Source organism: Theropithecus gelada, chromosome 3 (genome assembly GCF_003255815.1).
Source record: "Theropithecus gelada isolate Dixy chromosome 3, Tgel_1.0, whole genome shotgun sequence".
In the NCBI taxonomy this organism is placed as follows: Eukaryota; Metazoa; Chordata; class Mammalia; order Primates; family Cercopithecidae; genus Theropithecus; species Theropithecus gelada.
In genome coordinates, this window is record NC_037670.1 from 96,086,290 (window position 1) to 96,110,097 (window position 23,808).

Consider the following 23,808-nt stretch of genomic DNA (forward strand, 5'->3'; position numbering starts at 1 on the left):
ATTTAGGCTATTTTTCAATACTGTGGTGACATCTTTATACATACAGCTTTATATATCCATGCTAATGGATTCTTATAAATCCATGAAGGCCAGGGCATGGGTTATATAAGAAACATTTCTTTTAATGACTATTGTCAACTTGCTCTTCAATATTATACATGGAACTACTTTAAACTGGGTGGGGTGGGGGGCAGTTAGTGTGGGGAGGAGTGGGGAGAGTAAGTAAGTAGGGAAGAAGTAAGTATATGTTATGGTTACTTTTTTCACTTGGTGTTTTACTTTTAGATAGATATCTAAAACTGGAAGCAATGACAAAGTAACGAACAAATCTGAAACAGGTAAAGGTAGTGGGTGCTATATATAAATACAGGAGTTACAAACTGGAAGAGGGAACGTGCAATTACTCTAAAGAGGACATCTTTAAGGAGATGCTACTGTTGATTTGACTAGAGACCAACTACTACACTGAGCTCCTTATATGTTATTTCATATATTCCCACAGCAACCATAAGGTATATCCTCTTACTACAGCTATTTCACTGATGAGAAAGACTACTGAGATTTACACCCATACACTCTATCTCCAAAGAGGTGCTTCGATTCCCTTTGCTAAACTGCATAGAATTAAAGAATTTTGCTGAACATTAGCTGCTGTGCTATGTTCTTTCATAGGCTTTAACTACTTAAACCACTTTATCTTGATTCTAGTTTTCATTTTAACCTCTGCATGGTCAGAGATTATACCCCATAAAACTATTCTTACTGAACAAAGCACACTGTCTTACATTAAATATTAATGGAAAAAGTCCAGAATAATCACATATTTCTTCCTATAGCTATTAGCTAATGATCTTTCATACTCATTTATTTACCAAACATTTATTAAAAACTCACTACATGTTACCATGTATATGGCACTTTTGGAATATCATTGTGCATGTAAAATTTTATTTTATTTTATTATTATTTTTTCTGAGATGGAGTCTTGCTCTGTCGCCCAGGCTGGAGTGCAGTGGAGCAATCTTGGCTCACTGAAGCCTCTGCCGCCTGGGTTCAAGCGATTCTCCTGCCTCAGCCTCCCGATTAGCTGGGATTATAGGCCACCATGCCTGGGTAATTTTTGTGTTTTTAGTAGAGACGGGATTTCAGCATCTTGGTCAGGCTGGTCTTGAACTCCTGACCTTGTGATCCACCCATCTCGGCCTCCTAAAATGTTGGGATTACAGATGTGAGCCACCACACCTGGCCACTTATAAAATTTTTATACACCTCCATTTCATTACTATAAAACAGATAGGCATTATATTTGAATTTTTACCTTTTTCATTTCATCTTCAAATGCCTTCTCCAAATACTTATATCTCCTGATGAGTTTATTGAAGACCTAAACATAAAACAGAACCATTAAATATTAGGTCAACCAAAAAGACACAGAAGGAGGGTATAGAAACTCACCGTAACGACACCATAGAGCTACAATAAAAAAAGTGTATAGTTAAACAGGCTCACACTGTAATATAAAAACTATAAGCATTTCAAAGATGCTACCATGACCTAGGGGAACAAATACGATCAAAATGTATATGTAAGATAAAACAAATTCATTCATTATAAAGATATAACCACTCAGATAATGATGTATGGGGAGGAGAGCAAAGTGCAGGACAGATTCTACTCTAGGTAAACAACAAACATGTTTCTAGCAGATGAGCAAAAAATGTTATAATTTACTGGCAATAAAGGATGACTGGCCCCTATGGTTGTGTTAGAACTGTGAAGCAGAGTTTGCCACTGTATTAGGATCTAGACAGTCTTAAGTGGAATGATGTTTTTAAATGGGGATTTTGTAAATATTGGTTATTTTAATAACTGTGGAAATGATTTCTTAATCTAGTTCCTTTTTCTCCTACACACAGGCTATACTCCTACTTACAACTCTTGGTGTATTCGTTTCCTAATGTAATCAAGATGGAGTCCAAGAGTAAAACTAATAATTGCCCTTTATGGGGAAAGAATGACCCAGGCAGGGAATTAACACACGATAAGCAAAAGAAATAAATTACATTAAAATCCCATAAATTTTATTTCCAATTTACACTAATACTCACATATTCTTTAACATGTATACAAGAAAAACGAATTCTCCTGATCCAAGAATAAATTCCCATGAGAGGTTAACAAAAAAAAAAAAAAAAAAGAAAGAAAAGAAAAAGCATTATATTATTGTAGTTCTTTTTGTTTTGTTTTGAGATGGAGTCTCACTCTGTCATCCAGGTTGAGCAGTGGCAAGATCTCGGCTCACTGTAACCTCTGTCTTCTGGGTTCAAGTGATTCTCCTGCCTCAGCCTCCCAAGTAGCTGGGATTACAGGCACACACCACCACACCCAGCTAATTTTTGTATTTTTTAGTAGAGATGGGTTTTCACCATGTTGACCAGGCTGGTCACAAACTCCTGACCTCAAGTGATCCACCCACCATGGCCAAAGTGCTGGGATTATAAGCTCAAGCCACTCTGCTAGGCCTATTTTTGTAGTTTTAATGCCCATTATTTTCATATGTTTAAAGGCTTTTTCTAAAATTCCTATTTAAAAAGTGGGTGGGCTGTAGAGCTTCTATAGAGTTTTCCTCAATCCTCTTCAAATGCTTCCCTTCTGACTCAAGGGCAATCTCTCAAATAGGCTCTACCTGAGCATAGTTTCGGATGGTTTCATGATCTTCATTTGCTGAAAACACACAGTGGTTGGTCATCTTGGTCTTGTCACCATCATCTATGCGTGTTCCTCCAGGGGCTGAAAAGAGAAAGGTAATTATAGTTAGGATAATACTGAAATTGAGAACAGCATTTGCAGAACAGATCGATTCTGGCAAATGAAAGAAAATAATGAAAGTAGATGTAAAATCTAAGAGTCACATAAAATGTCAAAGAATGACACACATAGATGTACACATGTTGCTGTATATTTTTTCCTTTTCTTTGAGACGGAGTCTTGCTCTGTCATCCAGGCTAGAGTGCAGTGGCACAATCTTGGCTCACTGCAACCTCCACCTCCCGGGTTCAAGCAATTCTCCTGCCTCAGCCTCCTGAGTAGCTGGGATTACAGGCATGCACCACCATGCCCAACTAATTTTTATAGTATTAGTAGAGACGGGATTTCACCATGTTGGTCAGGCTGGTTTCGAACTCCTGACCTTGTGATCCGCCCACCTCAGCCTCCCAAAACGCTGGGATTACAGGCTTAAGCCACTGTACTTGGCCTTGTATACTTCATGTTTCCAATATAATATAAATTAGTTGTTTCATTTCATGCTCCCACCATAGTGTACTTCATTTTAGTTCCACATCCTCAACTTCACTATATTCTATCACTATAAGTCTGGTTCTTTCCAAAGTATATTCTTAATCATGGAAGCAAAGAACAACCTTTATTCAGTAAATTTAATTTCATTATTCTCAATGCAACTCCAGATACTTCCCACTCCAGGACATAGTTGTTTCTTCAGGCTTGCTAACATTTTGCAGGTATTTTGTGGATACTCTACCTAGATATCACCAACTACAGAACTGACCAGACCTGACTCAGAGATCTTTTTGCTTTCTACTTGAGTAGCTATTACAATTGCTTCCTCCTTCGCTAACCCAGTTATCCATGACTGGTTGAATAGCATGGACTCTGATGCTCGCTATTTGAATTTAATCACCCAGCAGCTATGTTGGCTAGAAGAAATTATTTTATTCTCTCTCATTTTCTTTTTCCCCATGGACTCAATAGATTAGATGCCTTTTTCTTCAATTAACTTTCCATATTCAAAGGGTCCTCCTATAAGTTTCAGTGGTAGCCATTAGAAGCATTAGTTGATTAGAAGAGCAGAATGAGAACATTAGGAATTTCTGTTTTCTAATTTAGGTAGAAGGTTTCTAATTTCTGTTTGTAATTAAGGTAGAAGGTTTGAGCAGTTAGCTTAATATCTTTCATATACACAACAAATGTTTGTAGTGTATATACTTACACCAGCTACTGTGCTAGGCACCGAGGATACAATAATGGTCAAAGCTGAAAAGACAAACACTCTCTACTCATTAGCCACTCCCTTTATTTGTTTGTGTATTAGTGTATAATCACCTTGATTTAACTTGTGATTTCAGATCTCTGGATTAAAAGGGCCACCCATAGTCACCTTTTTTAGCAGACATAGGCAAATGAGAATTCAATTGAGTTATACTTTCCTTAGCTTATCATCCCCTCTATGGGCTTCAGACTTCAGCATACGGTTTAGTAAGTAAATTAGTTTTTGGAGAAGTCAGCCCCTTTAGGAGTCTATTTTCACTCAATTAATTTATGCATGAGATTTAATTAGCCCTTTTAAATGAATATAACCATCTGGAACTGTTGCGGGAAGACAGGGAACCCGAATGGAGGGACCGGCTGAAGCCACGGCAGAAGAACATAAATTGTGAAGATTTCATGGACATTTGTTAGTTCCCCAAATTAATACTTTTAAAATTTCTTACGCCTGTCTTTACTGCAGTCTCTGAACATAAATTGTGAAGATTTCATGGAAATTTATCACTTCCCCAATCAATACTCTTATAATTTCCCATGCCTGTCTTTATTTTAATCTCTTAATCCCGTCATCTTCATAAGCTGAGGATGTATGTCGCCTCAGGACCCTGTGATGATTGCGTTATCTGCACAAATTGTTTGTGAAGCATGTGTGTTTGAACAATATGAAATCTGGGCACCTTGAAAAGAACAGGACAACAGTGATTTTCAGGAAACAAGAGAGATAACCATAAAGTCAGACTGCCTGCAGGGCTGGGCAGAACAGAGTCATATTTCTCTTCTTTCAGAAAGCGAATAGGAGAAATATTGCTGAATTCTTTTCTCAGCAAGGAATAACCCTGGGAAAATTAATGCATTCCCAGGGGAAGGTCTCTAAAATGGCCACTCTGGGAGTGTCTGTCTTATGCAGTTGTAGATAAGGGATGAAATAAGCCCTGGTCTCCTGCAGTGCCACCAGGCTTGTTAGGTTTGGGAAATTCCAGCCTGGCGAAATTCTAGTTAGACTGGTTGTCTGCTCTCGAACCCTGTTTCCTGTTAAGATGTTTATCAATGACAATGTGTCCCCAGCAGGACATGGGCCTTCATCAGTAATTCTAAGTTCGCCCTGGCCTTGTGATCTTGCTCTGTCCCCATTTGCCTTGTGATATTTTATTGCCTTTGAAGCATGTGATCTCTGTGATCCACACCCTATTTGTACACTCCCTGCCCTTTGAAAATCGCTAATAAAAACTTGCTGGTTTTGCAGCTCAGGCCAACATGTGATGTCACTCCCAGAGACTCAGCTGTAAAATTTCTTTCTTTTGTACTCTTTCTCTTTATTTCTCAGACCAGCCAACACTTAGGGAAAATAGAAAAGAACCTACGTTGAAATATTGGGGGCTCACGAGGTCAGGAGATCGAGACCATCCTGGCTAACACGGTGAAACCCCGTCTCTACTAAAAAATAAAAAAAAATTAGCCGGGCGAGGTGGCGGGCGCCTGTAGTCCCAGCTACTCGGGAGGCTGAGGCAGGAGAATGGCGGGAACCCGGGAGGCGGAGCTTGCAGTGAGCTGAGATCCGGCCACTGCACTCCAGCCCGGGCGACAGAGCGAGACTCCGTCTCAAAAAAAAAAAAAAAAAAAAACGAAATATTGGGGGCTGGTTCCCCTGATATGGAACAAACTTAGATATAATCTTCTAAAACCTCTGGGCTAATTATTGCTATTGCTTTTGATAGAAATTACAAAACTGAAGTTTGATATTGAAACTACAGACTTTTGAGAGGTATGTTTTTAAAGTTACATTGTTTAATGAAAGAAAACACTTATTATATATTAATAATATTGCTACAGCTTGCATTAAAATTTTTGCTGCTATTAGGACCAAGTATTGTTTGCCATTTCTAATGTTTTTGGAGTGCCTGCTGTTTTTCTCAAGGTAGAAGTAAACTTAATATATTTATTGTATTTACTATACACAAGGTAATATTGAAAGACCAAGATAGCTGCTGTTTTAAGAACAATGGGGCTGGGCGTGGTGGCCCATGCTTGTAATCTCAGCACTTTGGGACAGATCACCTGAGGTCAGGAGTTTGAGACCAGCCTAGTCAACATGGTGGAAACCCCGTCTCTACTAAAAATACAAAATTAGCTGGACATGCTGACACATGCCTGTAATCCCTGCTACTCAAGAGAATTGCCTGATCCCAGGAGGCAGAAGTTGCAGTGAGCCAACTCTCCAGCCTGGACAACATCAAAAAAAACAAAAACAAAAACAAAAGAACAATGGAAGAAGATAAATTGTGAGTGTCAAGAAAATTTCTACATAATAATTAAACAAAGTATTTATATAAGAAGAATGCACCTAGCAGGCTTCAGTCCTTACGTTACGTGTCCGGACTCAGCAGTCATCTGGTGTTGTACAGCTTATGCTAGCAAGTCATACCAAACATTTGGCCCTATGTTCTTCTTGAATGTATAGACATGGAGTGAAGAAGTGAAATCTGGGCTGCACTAACCAATGGAAATTGCTTAAAACCCTTCACCAAACCTTTCACTTAGGCATTGATAGCACCCATCAGATGGCCAAATTATTATTTACTGGACCAGGCCTTTTCAAAACTATCAAGCAGATAGTCAGGGCCTGTGAAGTGTACCAAAGAAATAATTCTCTGCACTGCGGTCCATACATTTCAATCCCTGTATCTTTAACCTCCTTGTTAATTCTGTCTCTTCCAGAATCGAAGCTGTAAAACTACAAATGGTTCTTAAATACAAATGGAGCCCCAGATGCAGTCCATGACTAAGATCTACCAAGAACCCCTGGACTGGCCTGCTAGCTCATGTTCTGATGTTAATGACATAGAAGGCACCCCTCCCAAGGAAATCTCAACTGCACAACACCTACTATACCCCAGTTCAGCAGGAAGTAGTTAGAGCAGTCGTCGGCCAACCTCCCCAATAGCACTTGGGTTTTCCTGTTGAGAGTGGGGACTGAGAGACAGGACTAGCTGGATTTCCTAGGCCGACTAAGAATCCCTAAGCCTAGCTGGGAGGTGACCACATCCACCTTTAAACACGGGGCTTGCAATTTAGCTCACACCCGACCAATCAGGTAGTAGAGAGCTCAGTAAAATGCTAATTAGGCAAAAACAGGAGGTAAAGAAAGCCAATCATCTATCGCCTGAGAGCACAGTAGAAGGGACAATGATTGGGATATAAACCCAGGCATTCAAGCCAGCAACGGCTACCCTCTTTGGGTCCCCTCCCTTTGTATGAGAGCTCTGTTTTCACTCTATTAAATCTTGTAACTGCAAAAAAAAAAAAAAAAAAAAAAAAAAGAAATCTGGGCTGCAGATATAAATCTGCTGATCATGGTAAATGAAATTTTAAGAAACTCAATACAAAGTACACAGATAATTTTATATGGGGAGGTGGTTAACGACGGAAGCCAGGAGTAATGTAAGAAGTGGCATCCAGAGAGGTAGGAGGAGGTCTAAGTGGTCTCGTGTAAGGGAAGAAAATAAAAGAGTTCAAGAATGACAAAAGGCCCAACAGTGCTGCCTGGAGGTCACTCAGTCTGAAAAGGGTCCATATAAGCGACTACTACAATCACGTGACTTTGACAAGAACCAAAACTCGCTGAAAATCACTCTGATAAAAATATATCATAATTAATGAAATACTAAAAGTCAATAATATGTTAGGAAATATTCAACTCCACTATTAAAGTTTTAAAATGAAAATACTTATCACTTACCTAATTTCAGATATCTAGAAAACTGATGAAATTGGGTAGCTAACATTGTTAAAGGTGTATGTAAATAGGAACTCATAATTTTTGATAAAATATTAAACATAATGTTCCTTTTGAAGACTTTTTCTCTCTCAGCTAGGTAAATGGAGATAGATATAGATAAAAATGTCTCCATCTTTTATTTAATCCATTAATCCCTTGCTAAGTAGATAAAGATGTAATCAGGTAAAAGCACAAAGATAGGTTCATACAGACACTCATAACTGTTGTTTATAATAGCAACAACTGCAAACAGCCTAAATATTCTTTTTTTTTCTTTTCCCGAGAGTTTCACTCTTGTCGCCTAGGTTGGAATGCAATGGCGCGATCTAGGCTCACTGCAGCCTCTGACTCCCAGGTTCAAGGAATTCTCCTGCCTCAGCCTCCTGAGTAGCTGGGATTATAGGCACCCACCACCATGTCCAGCTAATTTTGTATTTTTAGTAGAGACGGGGCTTCTCCACATTGGTCAGGCTAGTCTTGAACTCCAGAACTCAGGTGATCTGCCCACCTCAGCCTCCCAAAGTGCTGGAATTACAAGCGTGAGCCACCACCCCCGGCCTCTAAATATTCTTTAACATCCGTTCAGCTTTAATTCTTTTTAGAATCATCCAGTATAACACTCAGGGTGTGCAAGGCAGCAACATATTGCTGAATAAATACAAATCAGCATGCATAATATCATATTTGCATAATATCATCCATTCTCCAAAGTTTATGAGGTAAAGATAGTTCCTTTTTTTTTTTTTTTTGAGACAGGGTCTCGCTGTGTCACCCAGGTTGGAGTGCAGTGGCTCGATCTCAGCTTACTGCAACGTCTGCCTCCTGGGTTCAAGTGATTCTCCTGCCTCAGCCTCTCTAGTAGCTGGGATTGTTATAGGCAGCCACCACCACGTTCTGTCAATTTTTGTATTTTTTTTTATAGAGACAGGGTTTCACCATGTTGGCCAACCTGGTCTCGAACTCCTGACCTCAGGTGATCCACCCGCCTCAGCCTCCCAAAGTGTTGGTATTACAGGCGTGAGCCACCACGCCCGGCTGCTAAAGAGATTTCTAGAAGGGAAATAACCAAAATGTTAACAATGATTATTTTCGGGTAATAGGATTTGAGTTCAATATAGGTAGCTGTTGTACTTGAATTATCTACAGTCACAATGTAAGCTCTTCATAACAATAAGAACAACAAAACTAATTCATTATGTGGTGAAAACTAGCAATGCAGAATGACAGAAGGCCTAGTAGTCAATTGGGCCATGTACCAAACAGATTGCTTGAAATAAGAGCTCAGAGAAAAAGGAATTAATGGGCAGTTCCACCTCAAGACGGAGGAATGTATGCACATTCTTTTTCAAAGCCAAGGTAGGCTGGCTTAAGCAGTGTTTTCTCAAGGAAAGACAATGATGGCACTTTGGGCAAGGCAATCTTTCATGATGTTGCATGTTCTTTGCATAGCAGAGTAGACACATACCTGCCCTCCCCTCTCAAGTCTTTTTAACAACTGAAACACCTGCACACATTTGCAAACTAAAAATTCCTGGCCTAGGAAATTCGACCATCTCTAGTGATTTACAGCTACCACAGGAACTAACTATAAGAACTCAGATCTAAAAATGACTATGAGAGGAAAAATGGGTGGTTGTTATACTTAATAAATATTAGAATCATCTACTTAATAAATAGTATTCTGAAGCCTTCTTTCCTGATGCCTCTGTTCTAAAAGGTATAGCTTTTATTTTGTTTTTACCTATCTTTAACAATTTCTAATCTTCTATCTTTAATTTTTCTACCTATACTTACAATTTAAATGATTTTTCAAAAACCAGGTTTAAACTATATTTCTTGTAAGTTTTATTTATGGATGAAATGTCATTAATTAAACCTTGGAAATTTACACACTAAGTTACAGTCTTTTGCAGAAATTACCCCTTTTGTGGCCCCTCCAAAAACACTGACAGATTATGGACACATGAGAAAGGTGGCTTTTAGGAAAAGCAAAGCGGCCGACTTCATTGTAACGTTAACCAAAGTCCTCCGTCCTATGCCTCTATTAACCAATCATTACTTCACATCCGCATTAATACCATTCCAAATCATAAATCAGGTAAAAATTATAGGCTTCCATTTGTATTTCTATCCACTCTAATAAACATAAACTTATAAAGACTCTATCTTATAAGGAAATACCTCAATAGAATTAAAAATACATAAATATACTACAAGAAGCAATAATGCATGGTTTACCAAGCATACTGCCAGCCACCAGGATATCGAAGAGTGTGTCTGCATAGCGACGATAATCTAATCTTGAGCCTGTAGAGTCCAGAAATTTGGCTACAGCTTCAAGGTCATCACCAGCCTCATTAAGCCCCTGGACAAGTGTATCCCTGAAGACTGTGGGTTCGAATTTCTCTTTTTCATCTAAAATAAAACAATTCAAAATAACAGTCAAATAAATAAATAAATACAGAGAGTATAACAATCAAAACTTAAATTCTATTTTATCTAAGATAGGAAAAAACATCCACAGAGCATCGCCAAAGAATGTAGGAGAATATACAAATATAAACAAACAAATAAAGATGGTGGAGGGGAATAAGAAGGGATGTCTCTTTTAAAATAAGTTACTGCAGGCCAAGTGTGCTAGCTCATGCCTGTAATCTCAGCACTTTGGGAGGCAAAGGTGGGTGGATCACCTGAGGTTAGGAATTCGAGACCAGCCTTGCCAAAACAATGAAACCCCGTCTCTATTAAAAATATAAAAAATTAGCTGGGCATGGTGGCGGGTGCCTGTAATCCCAGTTACTTGGGAGGCTGAGGTAATCACTTGAACCCGGGAGGTGGAGGTTGCGGTGAGCAGAGATCATGCCATTGTACCCCAGCCTGGGGGACAAGAGTGAAACGTTGTCTCAAAAAAATAAAAATAAATAAAAAAGAATTTATTGCAGAGTATTTAAATATTTAATAGATGCAATGAGCCATATATGTATATCTACAGCTTCAGGACACATGTGCTAAACTTTTTGGTCTCATGATCTCTTGACACTTAAAATGTACATTTGTAATTAGGATCCCAAACGTTGGAACTCTAATTCCAAAGTTTTGGATCCTAATCCAAAAACTCTTTGGAATCCTAATTCCCAAGCATTCCAAAGGGAGTTTTTGTTTATGGAGGTTCAATCTATGGATACTTATTTTAAGAAATTAAAACAAAACATCTTATGTATTTATTTAACAAAAAAATTAGTGAGAAGGAGAGTATTGTTTTATACTCTTGCAAATCTCTTTAATGATCGTACATCTTTAAACTCTAGAAAACTCTTCTGTAAAATTATGAGAGAATGTATGAAAGATGTGAATAATATATTGGTATCATTATAAAAATGGTTTTGATTTTGTGGGGCTTCAGAGGACTGACAGGGATATAGATATGATACAGCTTTTTTTCCTTAGCAAAGTGGATAAGACAAATACAGAGCAATCACAAAGGCACACGTGAAAAGCATAAATGAGCTGTCACAGTGAAATGGACACATGAACCTACAGAAGTAGTTTGGTGTGGTGACTGGAAGTTTGGGTTTGGAAGGAGTTTTGGTCTAGACTCTAGCAAAACTTTGTGGAAGGTCGACTTGGAGCCAGGTCTTGAACAAAGCAGGGATCATACACTGTTGATAAGAAGTGAAGATCACAAACTACATGTCAGATTTGGTGGAAAAAAATTAGTGGATTAAAGGTAAAGTGTCTGTAGTTCAACTCAAAGGACATCACCTTTTTTGCCCACACGCATGGAGAATAACTCTGGATGTGAGGAGAGAGGAGCAAAGGATAAACCCAAAACTTCAAAAGAAAAAATCGCATCATAGATATCTCTAGTGGTGAAAGATACTGCAACAGAAGTGGGAGGGAGGGAAGAGAATATTACAAAAATATTTCATAAATAAAGAGTTCTTAGAAATAAAAAATATGATAGAAAAAGTAAACAACTCAATGGAAGCATTAAGAGAAAGCTAAGATTATCTTTCAGAAACTAGAAAAAAGGTCAAAGACCTAGAAAATAGTAGCAAAAAGAGTAGAAAAAGGGCAGACCTGTCAAATATCCAAAAAAAAAAATACATCTAACAGAATGAGAAAACAAAGGAAAGGAAATTTTTTGAAAAATCTCAATAAACCTCATAGAAATGAAAGATTGTTTCCAAGTACATGGCTGTCTGGGAACCCAGCACAAAGATTGAAAGTGGATTCACACAAGGTACATTGATTACTGTGAGATTTCAGAATACTGGGAACAAAGCAATTATCTGAAGTTTCCGGGGCAAAAAAAAAAAACAAAAACAAGTGATATGTAAAAAGTATCAAGCAACTCAATTGCTCGACAGAAATACGAGACACAGAAGACATTTCTTCAGAGTTCTTAGGGAAAAGTATTTCCAGCCCAGAGTTCTTGTCAATGTTCAGCCAAAAGAAAAACATTTTTTTTTTTTTTTGAGACAGAGTCTCACTCTGTCACCCAGGCTGGAGGGCAGTGGCGCAATCTTGGCTCACCATAACCTCCACCTCCTGGGGTCATGTGATTTTCCTGCTTCAGTTTCCCAAGCGGCTGGGACTACAGGTACTAGATTTGTATCTTCAGTACAGACAGGATCTTGCCATGTTGCACAGGCCGGTCTCAAACTCTTGGCCTCAAAAGATCCACCGGCCTTGGTCTCCCAAAGTATTGGGGTTACAGGCATGAGCCACTGTGCCTGGCCCAGCCAAACTACTAATCAAGGGTAAGAGCAATATGAACATACATATACTGAAACACCCAAGGCCTCAAAAATAGATAATAACTGAAGAGTAAGTCATGAGACCCCAGGCAAGAGGGGAAAAACAAGACAGGCAATAGTACTCTTGTGGATAATGGTGAAAGGACATTTAAAGCTTTTCCTTAAGTGTTTTGTATTAAGAGATTTATACAACAAAGGGAAAGGTTAGAGTTGTCTAATTTTAAGGCACAGAAAACTAAGCCCCACCCCACTCAAGAGATAATTACATTTATTAAATCAGGCGATAACAAAATAATGTTATTTTTTAAAAATGCAGTCATGTCATAGTTCAGCTGTGAATAGCATGTACAAAGTCACAAAAATATAAACCCTAAACATTGGTGTAGCTGAAACTATGATACAATGAAAGAATAGAGAAGGACAGGAAGTATGGGGGTGGGGAAAAGTGAGCAATGAAAGAGAGCGGAATCATCATTTTCCATAGTAGAAAACGTGTATTTAATATCTCCAACAGAAAAATCAACAACTAGCCATACTATGTGCATGCATAACTTTGACACAATTAAAAGCTACATTTTAAAACCATACAGCAACTGCCTAGTTTGTACTGCTTGTAAGTGGTCTCACAGAAGGGCTGGGTTGTAAGTGGTTAACCCTAGTCACATCAGCATGAGAACGAGAGAAGAATGGCATTCCCAGTACCAGTCAGAGTCACGCAGCGTGAGATACCATAAAGACACACATAAATTAACTGGGACAATATTCATCATGAACAAGAGATAAAAAGTCCTTTTGATGCTGTAAGCAAAACATTATGCAGTCAAGAACATGCAAATGGTGACTGCAGAAAAAATATAATTAGGGTCTTGTTGTGTAGAGGGGCAGGAAAACGGATAGGAATTCTAGAGGAATACATTAGGTGGAGCAGGAGGAGGGGATAACTGTGTTTCTACACAAAAGGAACCCACTGACAAGCACAGAAAACTTCATCTCCCACTCAGGGTCTAGCCAACAGGCAATTCTCCTTCCTTGTTGAAGAAAGATATTTTCTTTCCTATAATATGAGAATGGTAGAAGTAAAACAACTACATACTGTTATATTAAGTCTTGTGACCAGTTTCCAAAATCAAATAAGGTCATTCCCACAAAGGCCCTACAACATGGTTGGATGTTGATTCAGGTGGTAGAACAGATTTTGATGATTTGAAAATTACAAATGGAGGTACTGGGAAATGTAAATGGATAAATGAGGAAAAACCCAGACTATGCCAAGAATCCAAGCAGAGGACTTTGTTTTCAATTTAAGACACAACTTGAAAACTTGTTTGTAAAAGGATCTTCATCCTCCCATTCCAAAAGAATTACCAGCAAAGAGAAAAAGGAAGATAGCATACTACAGCCAAGGATATTTCAACAGTGAGCAATAAGGGTGGTAGGTCAAAATGATTACTTACAGCTTGGGAATCTTAAAAACTTATGATGGACCGATACGACTAATAATTGTTTTGCAGGCTGAAAAAAGCTCCCAGCTGCTAAAACAAACTGCCCATCAAAAGGACTAGAAAATTCCCATATAAGAAAATGGAAAGAACACTAATGGAAACTTGAGAAACAAGACAACATTGGACCTAAAGAGTCTTTTTCATCTGAAAGGACAGTAAATGTAGTTTGTATTTTATTAGAGGACAGTCTAGCAGAAATACTAACAAAATTCGAATGAAAATATGCCATTGCTTCCTTGGATTTCCATTTGGCAGTTCAAGTCTCCCTTGAAGTGAGAAGGATATAATTAGGGGTCTCCAATTTAAACTGTGCTGGTGAATCATAATTGTGATACTCAAGAGTTAGTCATAATAACCCTGTACTGACACAGAGAAGAAATGGGCCTAATTCTGACACTCAAATATGCCTATACGTTAACTAACTTGCTTATTGTGGGAACTACAGCAACTAGTTAAAAACACATTAGTGAAGTAATGTAACAGCAGAACCTATATCCCTTTCTGAATGTCACTGAGATGTAGCAATGAATTTTAAAATCACATATTTTCTTTTTTTCCTGTAAAATCAAATGTATTTTCTAATTATATATATATATACATATACTCATATTTGCACATATATTTCAAGATTTAAAGGTTTACTCATTTAGTTATTAACACCACTTACTATAAAGCTAAAAGTGATTTAAAACCAATATTACATGGCTGGGCACAGTGGCTCACCATGCCCAGCCTGTAATTCCAGCACTTTCGGAGTGCTGGAATTCCAGCACTTTGGGAGGCCAAGGTGGATGGATCACTTGAGGCCAGGAGTTCTGAGACGAGCCCGAGCAACATGATGAAACTTCATGTCTACTAAAAATTACAAAAATTAGCTGGCTGTGGTGGTGCACGCCTGTAATTCCAGCTACTTGGGAGGCTGAGGCACAAGAATCACTTGAATCCGGGAGGCAGAGGCTGCAGTGAGCTGAGATTGTGCCACTGAACTCCAGCCTAGATGACAGAGTCTAGATGACTCTGTCTCCAGCAACAACAACAAAAAACATTATTACAGAGCTAAAGTCTCAGGGAGAAACCTGAGCGCATGGTCATGCTGAATGCCTGCAGTTTGACCTTTTTTTCTCTCTCTTGTTTTTGCTAATTGTAATCCAATTTTTCTAAAAATGTGCAGAAACACCAGTTCGATTATTAAATGTTTCATTTAGCAAAGCATAATCCAATTGCTCACGGGAGAAATTTTCATCCTTTCAGATTTCCACAAGCCACAGTAAAAAACATAATTACTTTGGAGAATATATCATAAGCGAGATGTATTTCATAAAGGAAAAGAGAATCTGATTAGAGTTCTATTACATAATGTGTCCTGCCATGACGTTTGTATTTTACTGCTAAGCAATAACGACAATGCAATAAGAAATACACTGTCATATTAACTTGGCATGCAGGAGCATTCGCTTTGCTAGGAAATGTTTCAAAGTGAAGACATATCTTCAGAAAACAGCCTATCACAAGGATCTTGAAATATCCTCAGTAGTAATTTTCCCCAGCTCTACAAAATTGCTAACCACTTATTTGATGTCAGCCCCTTCATAATAGCAAAGAAAAGTTAAGGATGAGAAATCATCAGGAGGCATTTCACTATTAAGAGGAGCAGAAAATGAGGTTGACTCCATTTTTATTCCCCCATCAGGAGTGTGGCACAAAATGGCTCAAGTGTTGCTTAAATCCCCAAGAGATATGAGTTATATAAATCCAGATCAACTGGCAAATAATATATATTTCTCAGTGGCTCTCCCTGAGTACTCCAACAGCACAATCTTGACCACCAAGTGATTCAGAGGCAAACCGGTTCTGAAGGAGAGGAAACTTTCCGGTTCTAAACTGAAGACAAACTGTAAGGGCCAGTTTACTCGCTGACTCACGTCTGCTGTTGTGCAATACATTCTGAGGCCCTCTCTTGAGCTCAGTTCCAGTGGATTAGCGTCACACTAATAAAGATGCTTGAGCTGGAGATCCAGCTCTGAGATTAACACGATCCCCCAGGGGCAGGCAATAGCAAACGTTTCTGTGCCTCATAGCTGGGCATATATTGGCTATTATCACAGGTTTCTGAACCATACTGTTCATTACTGATAAATCCTTTTAAAATCATCCATGTCCTTTTTTCCAAGACTGCTTTGAACAATAAGACAATGAATTCTGGTTAGCACTTTGTGTTTGATATCCGCTTCCAGATGGCAAGGGGCAATGCAGTGGGGCACAATTTGAAAGACTAAGATGAGGACTAAATAGAGAAGTGGCTCAGGTTATACTTGCACTTACTCTTTTTATGGGGATAGGCCAGAAATGAAAAAAATAGAAAAGGGAGAGTGCAAAACAGAAAAACTGTACAAAGTATTTTTTGGTTAATTAATTTTTTTATTTTTATTTTTATATTTTACTTTGAACATGAAGCTTCCCAGCAGACAGCACACAGTTAAATTCAGTCTTACTGCTTCCTAGTGACTCTTACAAACACTTTTGATCCAAATGATCTATTATATTGCAATTTCTTTTCTGTCTACATGACTAGACTTGTTACTTAAATGGACATAGCATTGCAAGACAACACAGGCTGCTTAGCAGTGACTGCCAAAGGCATATAAAGTCAGTTATCAATGAAATAATTTAGTCCTCCAAGATCATTACATGGGATTCTGCTCCAACATCTTTTATCTTTATACATACTACCTTAAATACTTTTCAGTAATTCCTTTCAACTTTATTTAACTTAATCACTCATATCATCTTTCCTCTTTGAAAAAGTTTCCCTATTGAGTTTCAGTTCAGCATTTTTTTTTTTTTTTGAGATGGAGTTTTGCTTGTTGCCCAGGCTGGAGTTCAATGGCGCGATGTTGGCTCACTGCAACCTCTGCCTCACGGATTCAAGCAATTCTCCTGCCTCCGCCTCCAGAGAAGCTGGGATTACAGGCATGTGCCACTACGCCCGGCTAATTTTGTACTTTTAGTAGAGACTGGGTTTCACCATGTTGGTCAGGCTGGTCTCAAACTCCCAACCTCAGGTGATCCACCTGCCTCGGCCTCCAAAAGCGTGGGATTACAGGTGTGAGCCAACAAGCCTGGCCCCAGTTCAGCTATTCTTATATCCAAGAGGACCTCTATATAATTATGCAAAACTGACTAAATATGAAATCATGTTTAAAATATTCTTGGCTTGGTGTGGTGGCTCATGCCTATAATCCCATCACTCTGGGAAGCTGAGACAGGAACACTGCTTGAGCCCAGCTTCAACAACATAGCAAGACCTTGTCTCCGCAAAAAAGTGGTTTCTTGGGTGGCTGAAGTGGGAGAAGCACTTGAGCCCAGGAGGTCAAGTCTGCAGTAGCTGTGATGGCACCACTATATTCCAGCCTGGGTGTCAGAGCAAGACCCTATCTCAAAAAAAAATAAGCCAATAATTAATTTAAAATAAATAGGTGGATCACAAGGTCAGGAGATCGAGACCAACCTGGCCAATATGGCGAAACCCTGTCTCTACTAAAAATACAAAAATTAGCTGTGCATGATGGTGGGCGCCCGTAACCCCAGCGACTTGGGAGGCTGAGGCAGGAGAACTGCTTGAACACAGGAGGCGGAGGTTGCAGTGAGCCGAGATGGTGCCACTGCACTGCAGCCTGATGACAGAGTGAGACTCCGTCTCTAAATAAATACATACATACATACATACATAAATGTCTTTATACAGGCCAGGTACAGTGGCTCACATCCACAATCTCAGCACTTTGGGAGGCCAAGGGAGGAGGACTGCTTGAGGCCAGGAGTTCAAGACCGTGTCTGTACAATTTTTTTTTTTTTAATTAGCCAGGTGCGGTGGTGTGCACCTATAGTCCCAGCTACTTGGGAGGCTGAGGTGTAAGGACCACTTGAGCCCAGGTGTTTGAGGCTGCAGTGAGTTATCATCACACCACTGCACTCCAACCTGGGTGACAGTCAAGACCCTGTCTCTAAAAAAATGTATAAAATATTATTTACACAAAAAGAATGCTAAGATGAACGTTATAAAAGAAAAAAGTCACTCACACAAATAGAAATTTCACCAATCATCATCAACATGGGTCTATAACTACCCTTACGACAATGAAAGACACTTGAAAATATGGTTTTTAAGGGGGAATTTAGGGCAGTAGATTTATTTTGACTTCCTCATTTCTGAAAAATTAAGAAACTCTTCAATATCTCACTTCCTAATTTACTTTTTATTTTATCATCTTTGCCATCAACGTTTTCATAAAACGACAAAGAAAGCAAAAATCCAATACAATGCTAACGTCAAAACCAGTGAAATTCACCAATTGCCTTCATAACCTCACATGAAAGTAAGACAACCTGAACAGAGATATCTATCCCATTCTGTAGCGTAGGCCAATTAAATAACTTGTCCAACAAGTAACTAGAAGTTCTATGGTTTCACTAAAGCACGTCAGATTCTACACTCAGAGCTCAAATGAGTAGAATCAGTGAGGATGGGGGAAACAGGAATCATTCAGCTTCTTCTCCAATCTTACATTTTGGTTACAACTTTAAACACACACACACACAACCTACCCCTTTTCCGAGTTTTGAACCGCTGGCCTGTTAGCACTGGCTTCTGATGCTTATTCATAAAATTTCTGAAAACAAAGAAAATAAAGATTATGTATTTCAAATAAGCAGTTTATATGAAAAAAATATGGGCAATAAATTTGGTTGAACATATGTTTAACCTCTCTCATTACTGAATATGCCTTTTATTTTTTAAATTGAGACAGAGTCTCGCTGTCACCCAGGTGGGAGTGCAATGGTGTGATCTCAGCTCACTGCAACCTCCGCGTCCCGGGTTCAAGTGATTCTCCTGCCTCAGCCTCCTGAGTAGCTGGGACTACAAACGTGAGACAACACGCCTGGCTAATTTTTGTATTTTTAGTACAGACGGGGTTTCACCATGGTGGCCAGGTCTTGAACTCCTGACCTCGTGATCCANGTACAGACGGGGTTTCACCATGGTGGCCAGGTCTTGAACTCCTGACCTCGTGATCCACCTGCCTTGGCCTCCTGAAGTGCTGGGATTACAGGCGTGAGCCACGGAGCCCAGCATAAATACACTTTTAAAAATGAGATCTAATTTTAACTCAGACTAGCCAAAATTTTAAAGTTTACCAATACTCAGTGTTGGCAAAGGACATAGGAAAAACCACCACAGACACCAACTTTGATGTAAAGGTTAAATTCCATGAAATACTTTGAGGAAAATTTCGGAGAGTATCTATAAATATTTACAGGGGCATAACCTTGGTCCAGCAATACCTTATCAGGAATTTATCCTATAGTTATGTTCACACAAGAATGCAAATATACTTGTATATGTAAAAGGATTTAGTTGCAGCATTGTTTTCAGTTGCAGCATTGTTGTATACATAAAAATGGAACACGAAATGTCCTCAAATAAGCTATAATGTAGCCACCAAGTGGGACACCATGAAGCTTATGAAAGCATGAATTAGATCTAACTGTACTACATTTCTGATCCTGGCTACCTTTCTGACTATATATGTATATTCAATACACATCTTGTCTCATCGCTCATTGAGTTCCAGTCACATTGATCTCTTTGTTGTTCTTCCAATAGGCCAGATAAGGTGTGGCTTCTGAGGCTCTGTTCCTGCCTCTCTTTCAGGAAAGATCTTCCCCAGCTGTCCACATGGCTATCTCCTTGCAATCATTCAAATGTATCCCTGAAAAGGGAGGTCTTCTCTGACCATCTCCACCAAAGTGGCCCGTTGTCAATAGCTCTCCTTACCTAGCTTTATTTTAGTGCCTGTCATTTTATTATTATCTCTTTGTCTAGGGTCTATACCCCCAATGAGTGTAACCTCCACTAGGACAGGAACCTTGTAGGTTTTTATTCCATAGAGCTCCTTCAGCTCCTCCATTCTGTACCTTTTACATTGAGCAAAGTATAAACATATAATAAATACTTTTCAAATAAGTTGCTGGACTGATATGGAAAGATGCTCAAGGGATAATGATAGTGGAAAAAAGCAAGCTGAATAAAAGAATGTAAAGTATTTGGTTATAAGGAGGGTGTATAGAATATATGGTTTTCTATGACACAACAATTTAAGAAGGATAAAGAAACTATTAATAAATTTTTTATTTTTTGGTTTACCTTAATGGACAGGGATTTGAGTACTTCATACTATTTTACTGGATTTAATACACAATTTAAAAAATGTAATATTATCTCTGAAAAAATGTAAGGCCTGCTCCACAAGACTTCTTAAAAATTGAGAATATGCTTGTTGATATACATATCATAAACTGAAAGTATGTCTAGATTGCTTCAATTATGAAGGCCAAACATTCAATATAACATGCATTACTCAAGCAAATTATTTAATTACCTTCCAAAGATTTTAGCATTCATTTGAAAATGTCTAGATTTCCTTAATTACTTATGCCAGCAAACAATAACAAATTTACATTATTCAAGTAATTTAATTACTCCTGAAAGTTTGTTTAAATCCTTAAGAACATGAAAAAACTATTTATGTACCAAATTTTCCTTCTTACTGCATAAAAGAGAAACTTGTAGCTTCACATAATAAAAAATCTGTTTATTATTGAAAACTTCAAGTTAATCATTATTTTAGAAGGGAAACTAATTAAAAGTCACATAAAAACACAAAAAGTAATTACATGGTTTGAGAAATAATTTTTATCAACCCTATAAAATAAAATGAACTTAATACATCACGCTTGGAGATACAAAGGTTATTAAGCCAGAATCCATGCCCTCGAGAAACTCATTGGGAGGGATAAAATTCAAACATTTGCAACACAATGTGATAGTTCAAACAGTAGAAACACAGACCAGTGCAAGAATAAAGTGATTGCTTATGTGTATGGGGCAACAGCAACATATTGAAATCATTACAAATTCTATAAACTTAATCAATGAATTCCCATTTCATTTGATGGATGTTGAAAACAGAGCTTCTAATGCATCATTTATATTCACTGCAAAAGTTTCATTCAGAAACTTTCCTGCTGGCATTATAAACAGATTCACTCTGGATCAGCCAATACTTTATTGTTGCAAAAGTGATGATGATATACATATTATTGTCTCCATATCTTCCAAACACAAATATTATACAAAATGTATTTGTGTTAGCAAAGAAAAATATGTGTCAAAGAATTTGGGTGTTGGGTCTTGTACCAAGATGCAAAAAGAATGTAGCTCAACTAGACAGAAATCTCTCCAGCAGATTTCTCTACCAAAGATGTTTTTCTTCTTTCTTTCCGTCCTTCCTTTTTCTTTCTCTCTCCTTCCTTCCTTTTTTTTTTCTCTCTCTACTTCCTTAGAGATGAGAGTGTTACTATGTTGACTAGGGTGACTTCAAACTCCTGGACTCAAGCAATTCTCTCATCTCAGCCTCTTGAGCAACTGGGATTACAGGCACACACCACTGTTCCAGGCTAAAAATGGTTTTTAATTTGTAATTTCAAAAATTCTAAAGTGTGAGTCCCTCCTAAAAGTTTTATTTTGGGGTTTAGAATACAAACTCATGGAATTCCCTAATTAACTCTTTGCACCTTGTTTCTATTATTTCTGTTAATGGAGAAGTACCACCAAACACAGCATATGAAAGAATTACTCTATTTTCAAAATCTTTAGCTTTTATACTTACTTCCTTTCTAAGCATAAAAGTTTGTTTCTTTATAACCCAGCTATGTGGGCTTACTTTTCATACCCTCGATATGTTCCATGTGCACAAACACATAATAACATGCAAACATAAAAATGTACGCAAAGACTTTGATATAACAACCAAAATTAGAACAAACAAACAAAAACTCACCCACTGGTGGTGACAGACTAAATGAAGATATTCTGCTCTCCAAGAGTGTCTATCCTTTAGCTGTTACTATTTGGAGCAGAGGCCCCGCTTCCCTCTAAATTTAGCTCTTCATGCTACACTATAATCTGCTCCAGTAAGGGTCAGCCTTTATAAGGTACTCACTGAGCCCTTATAAAAGCCCTGGCCTAAGAGAAGCAAGGACACTTTGAATAAGAAATTGTTAGCTTCAACCTAGGAAAATAACAAAGAAACAGTAACACTGACAGTTCTATTAGGCCAATGTCAAAGGCTGTTAGTACACTGCCCTACAATGTAGTTTCAAATCTAATAACTAAAAATACATAAGTTTAAAAAAAAAAAAGTTTAACAGTATCCTCAGAGAGAAATCCCTGTGGGGTACAACCTATGCATCAAGACAATTTGGATTCTGTTTTAAAAACTATAAGCCACACACAAAATACGCACATATTCTACCAAAATGGAACAGTTCCATGGTTTAAAATAATATTAAAATTGTATGTAAAATGGTAAACAAAATGGACTTAAGTATTTCACATGTCATCTAAGAGACTACATTTCTTAGATAGTCCATATAAACAGTAAAAGAAGGTTATAAGAATACTAAAATGATCCAATCAATCAAATATTTAGAAACTTGGTACTATATTAATGAATTGAACACTTTTGCAAAAATTCCCATTTTAAGTGTAAATTGAGAGGTTTTTAGGTCTAACCTATTACATCTATTTCTGTTACCTACCTCACTCTGTTAATCTTCTAACTGTCCTAGCATCTTTTTCAAATTCGGTCCCTTAACTCTGGGCTCAGGTGTAACAATGAGCCACACTGGCACAGGTGCATCTCATGGCAACTGTGCACTAATCCTTCCAGTTGCCCACCCCACCTTAAGTGGATTAACACCTTCGATGTAAACTGATCAGTCTTACCTGGGACTCTTCTTTACTTCTCTCCATTTTGGAAAGGAACTGATCTACCAGAAGACTTACCTTCTAGTTGTCCCTACAAGGGAATGACTGCTCCTGTCTAATTATCCAGCACTTTGGTCTTAGATTCTATTTTTGACTGTTCTTGTCTGACTCATCTTTGAACTATGATAACCTGCCTTACGTAACATGCTATATTACTAACATGTGCTATGCATATGTTATTCAAACAACTTTAACTTTATGAGCATATATACTCTAAAGCAGGGAATACAACATTTTTTGTAAAGAAAATATTTTACTCTCTCTGTGGGATATAAGGTTTCTGTTCCAACCACTCAATTCTGCTGTTACAGTGTGAAAGTAGCAATGGACAATGTGCAAACAAATGGTCATGGCCGTATTCCAATAAAACTTCATATTAACTCAAGTCGTGGACCAGATTGGACTCCCAGGAGGTCCTTTGTGAACTCCTATTCTAGAGCAGTGTATCCAATAGAAGTGACTGTGATGATGGAAATGTTCTATATCAGCACTATCTAATACGGTAGCCACTACTGATCCCTTGAAATGTGGCTAGTGACTAGAGAAATAAATGTTTAATTTTATTTTATTTCCATTAACTAAATTTAAACAGTATGGCTAATAGTTACTTATGTTGGGCCATGCAATTCTTATGTCCCAAAACGCTTAAATTTGATACAAAGGTAAAAATAAATCTAAAGAATAGAAATTTTTAATTAATATTTTTCAAATAAAGTAGCTCTAAGAGTATTCTGCACATACTTCAAAGCCAGGTGGCCATAGTGAGGAAAAAAGAAAAATTACCGCATTTCAAAGTAATATTCTGTGTGCAGTCAA

At 38.0% G+C, this 23,808-nt stretch overlaps 1 protein-coding gene across 7 annotated transcripts in view; it reads right to left on the reverse strand.

The window, feature by feature from the left end:
- Positions 1-23,808, reverse strand: part of BZW2 (basic leucine zipper and W2 domains 2) — a 60,628-nt gene that overhangs the window by 22,492 nt on the left and 14,328 nt on the right. For 5 of the 7 annotated variants that reach the window (XM_025378346.1, XM_025378350.1, XM_025378348.1 and 2 more), the window contains exons 2-5: positions 18,708-18,772; positions 10,079-10,255; positions 2,687-2,790; positions 1,319-1,384 (exon numbers count right to left, since the gene is read on the reverse strand). In XM_025378346.1, the coding sequence (XP_025234131.1) occupies positions 1,319-1,384; positions 2,687-2,790; positions 10,079-10,255; positions 18,708-18,772 (412 nt within the window). Of the gene's footprint in view, positions 1-1,318; positions 1,385-2,686; positions 2,791-10,078; positions 10,256-18,707; positions 18,773-23,010; positions 23,051-23,808 lie in introns of those variants that run through there. The other 2 variants (XM_025378352.1, XM_025378349.1) reach the window with 2 other exon arrangements.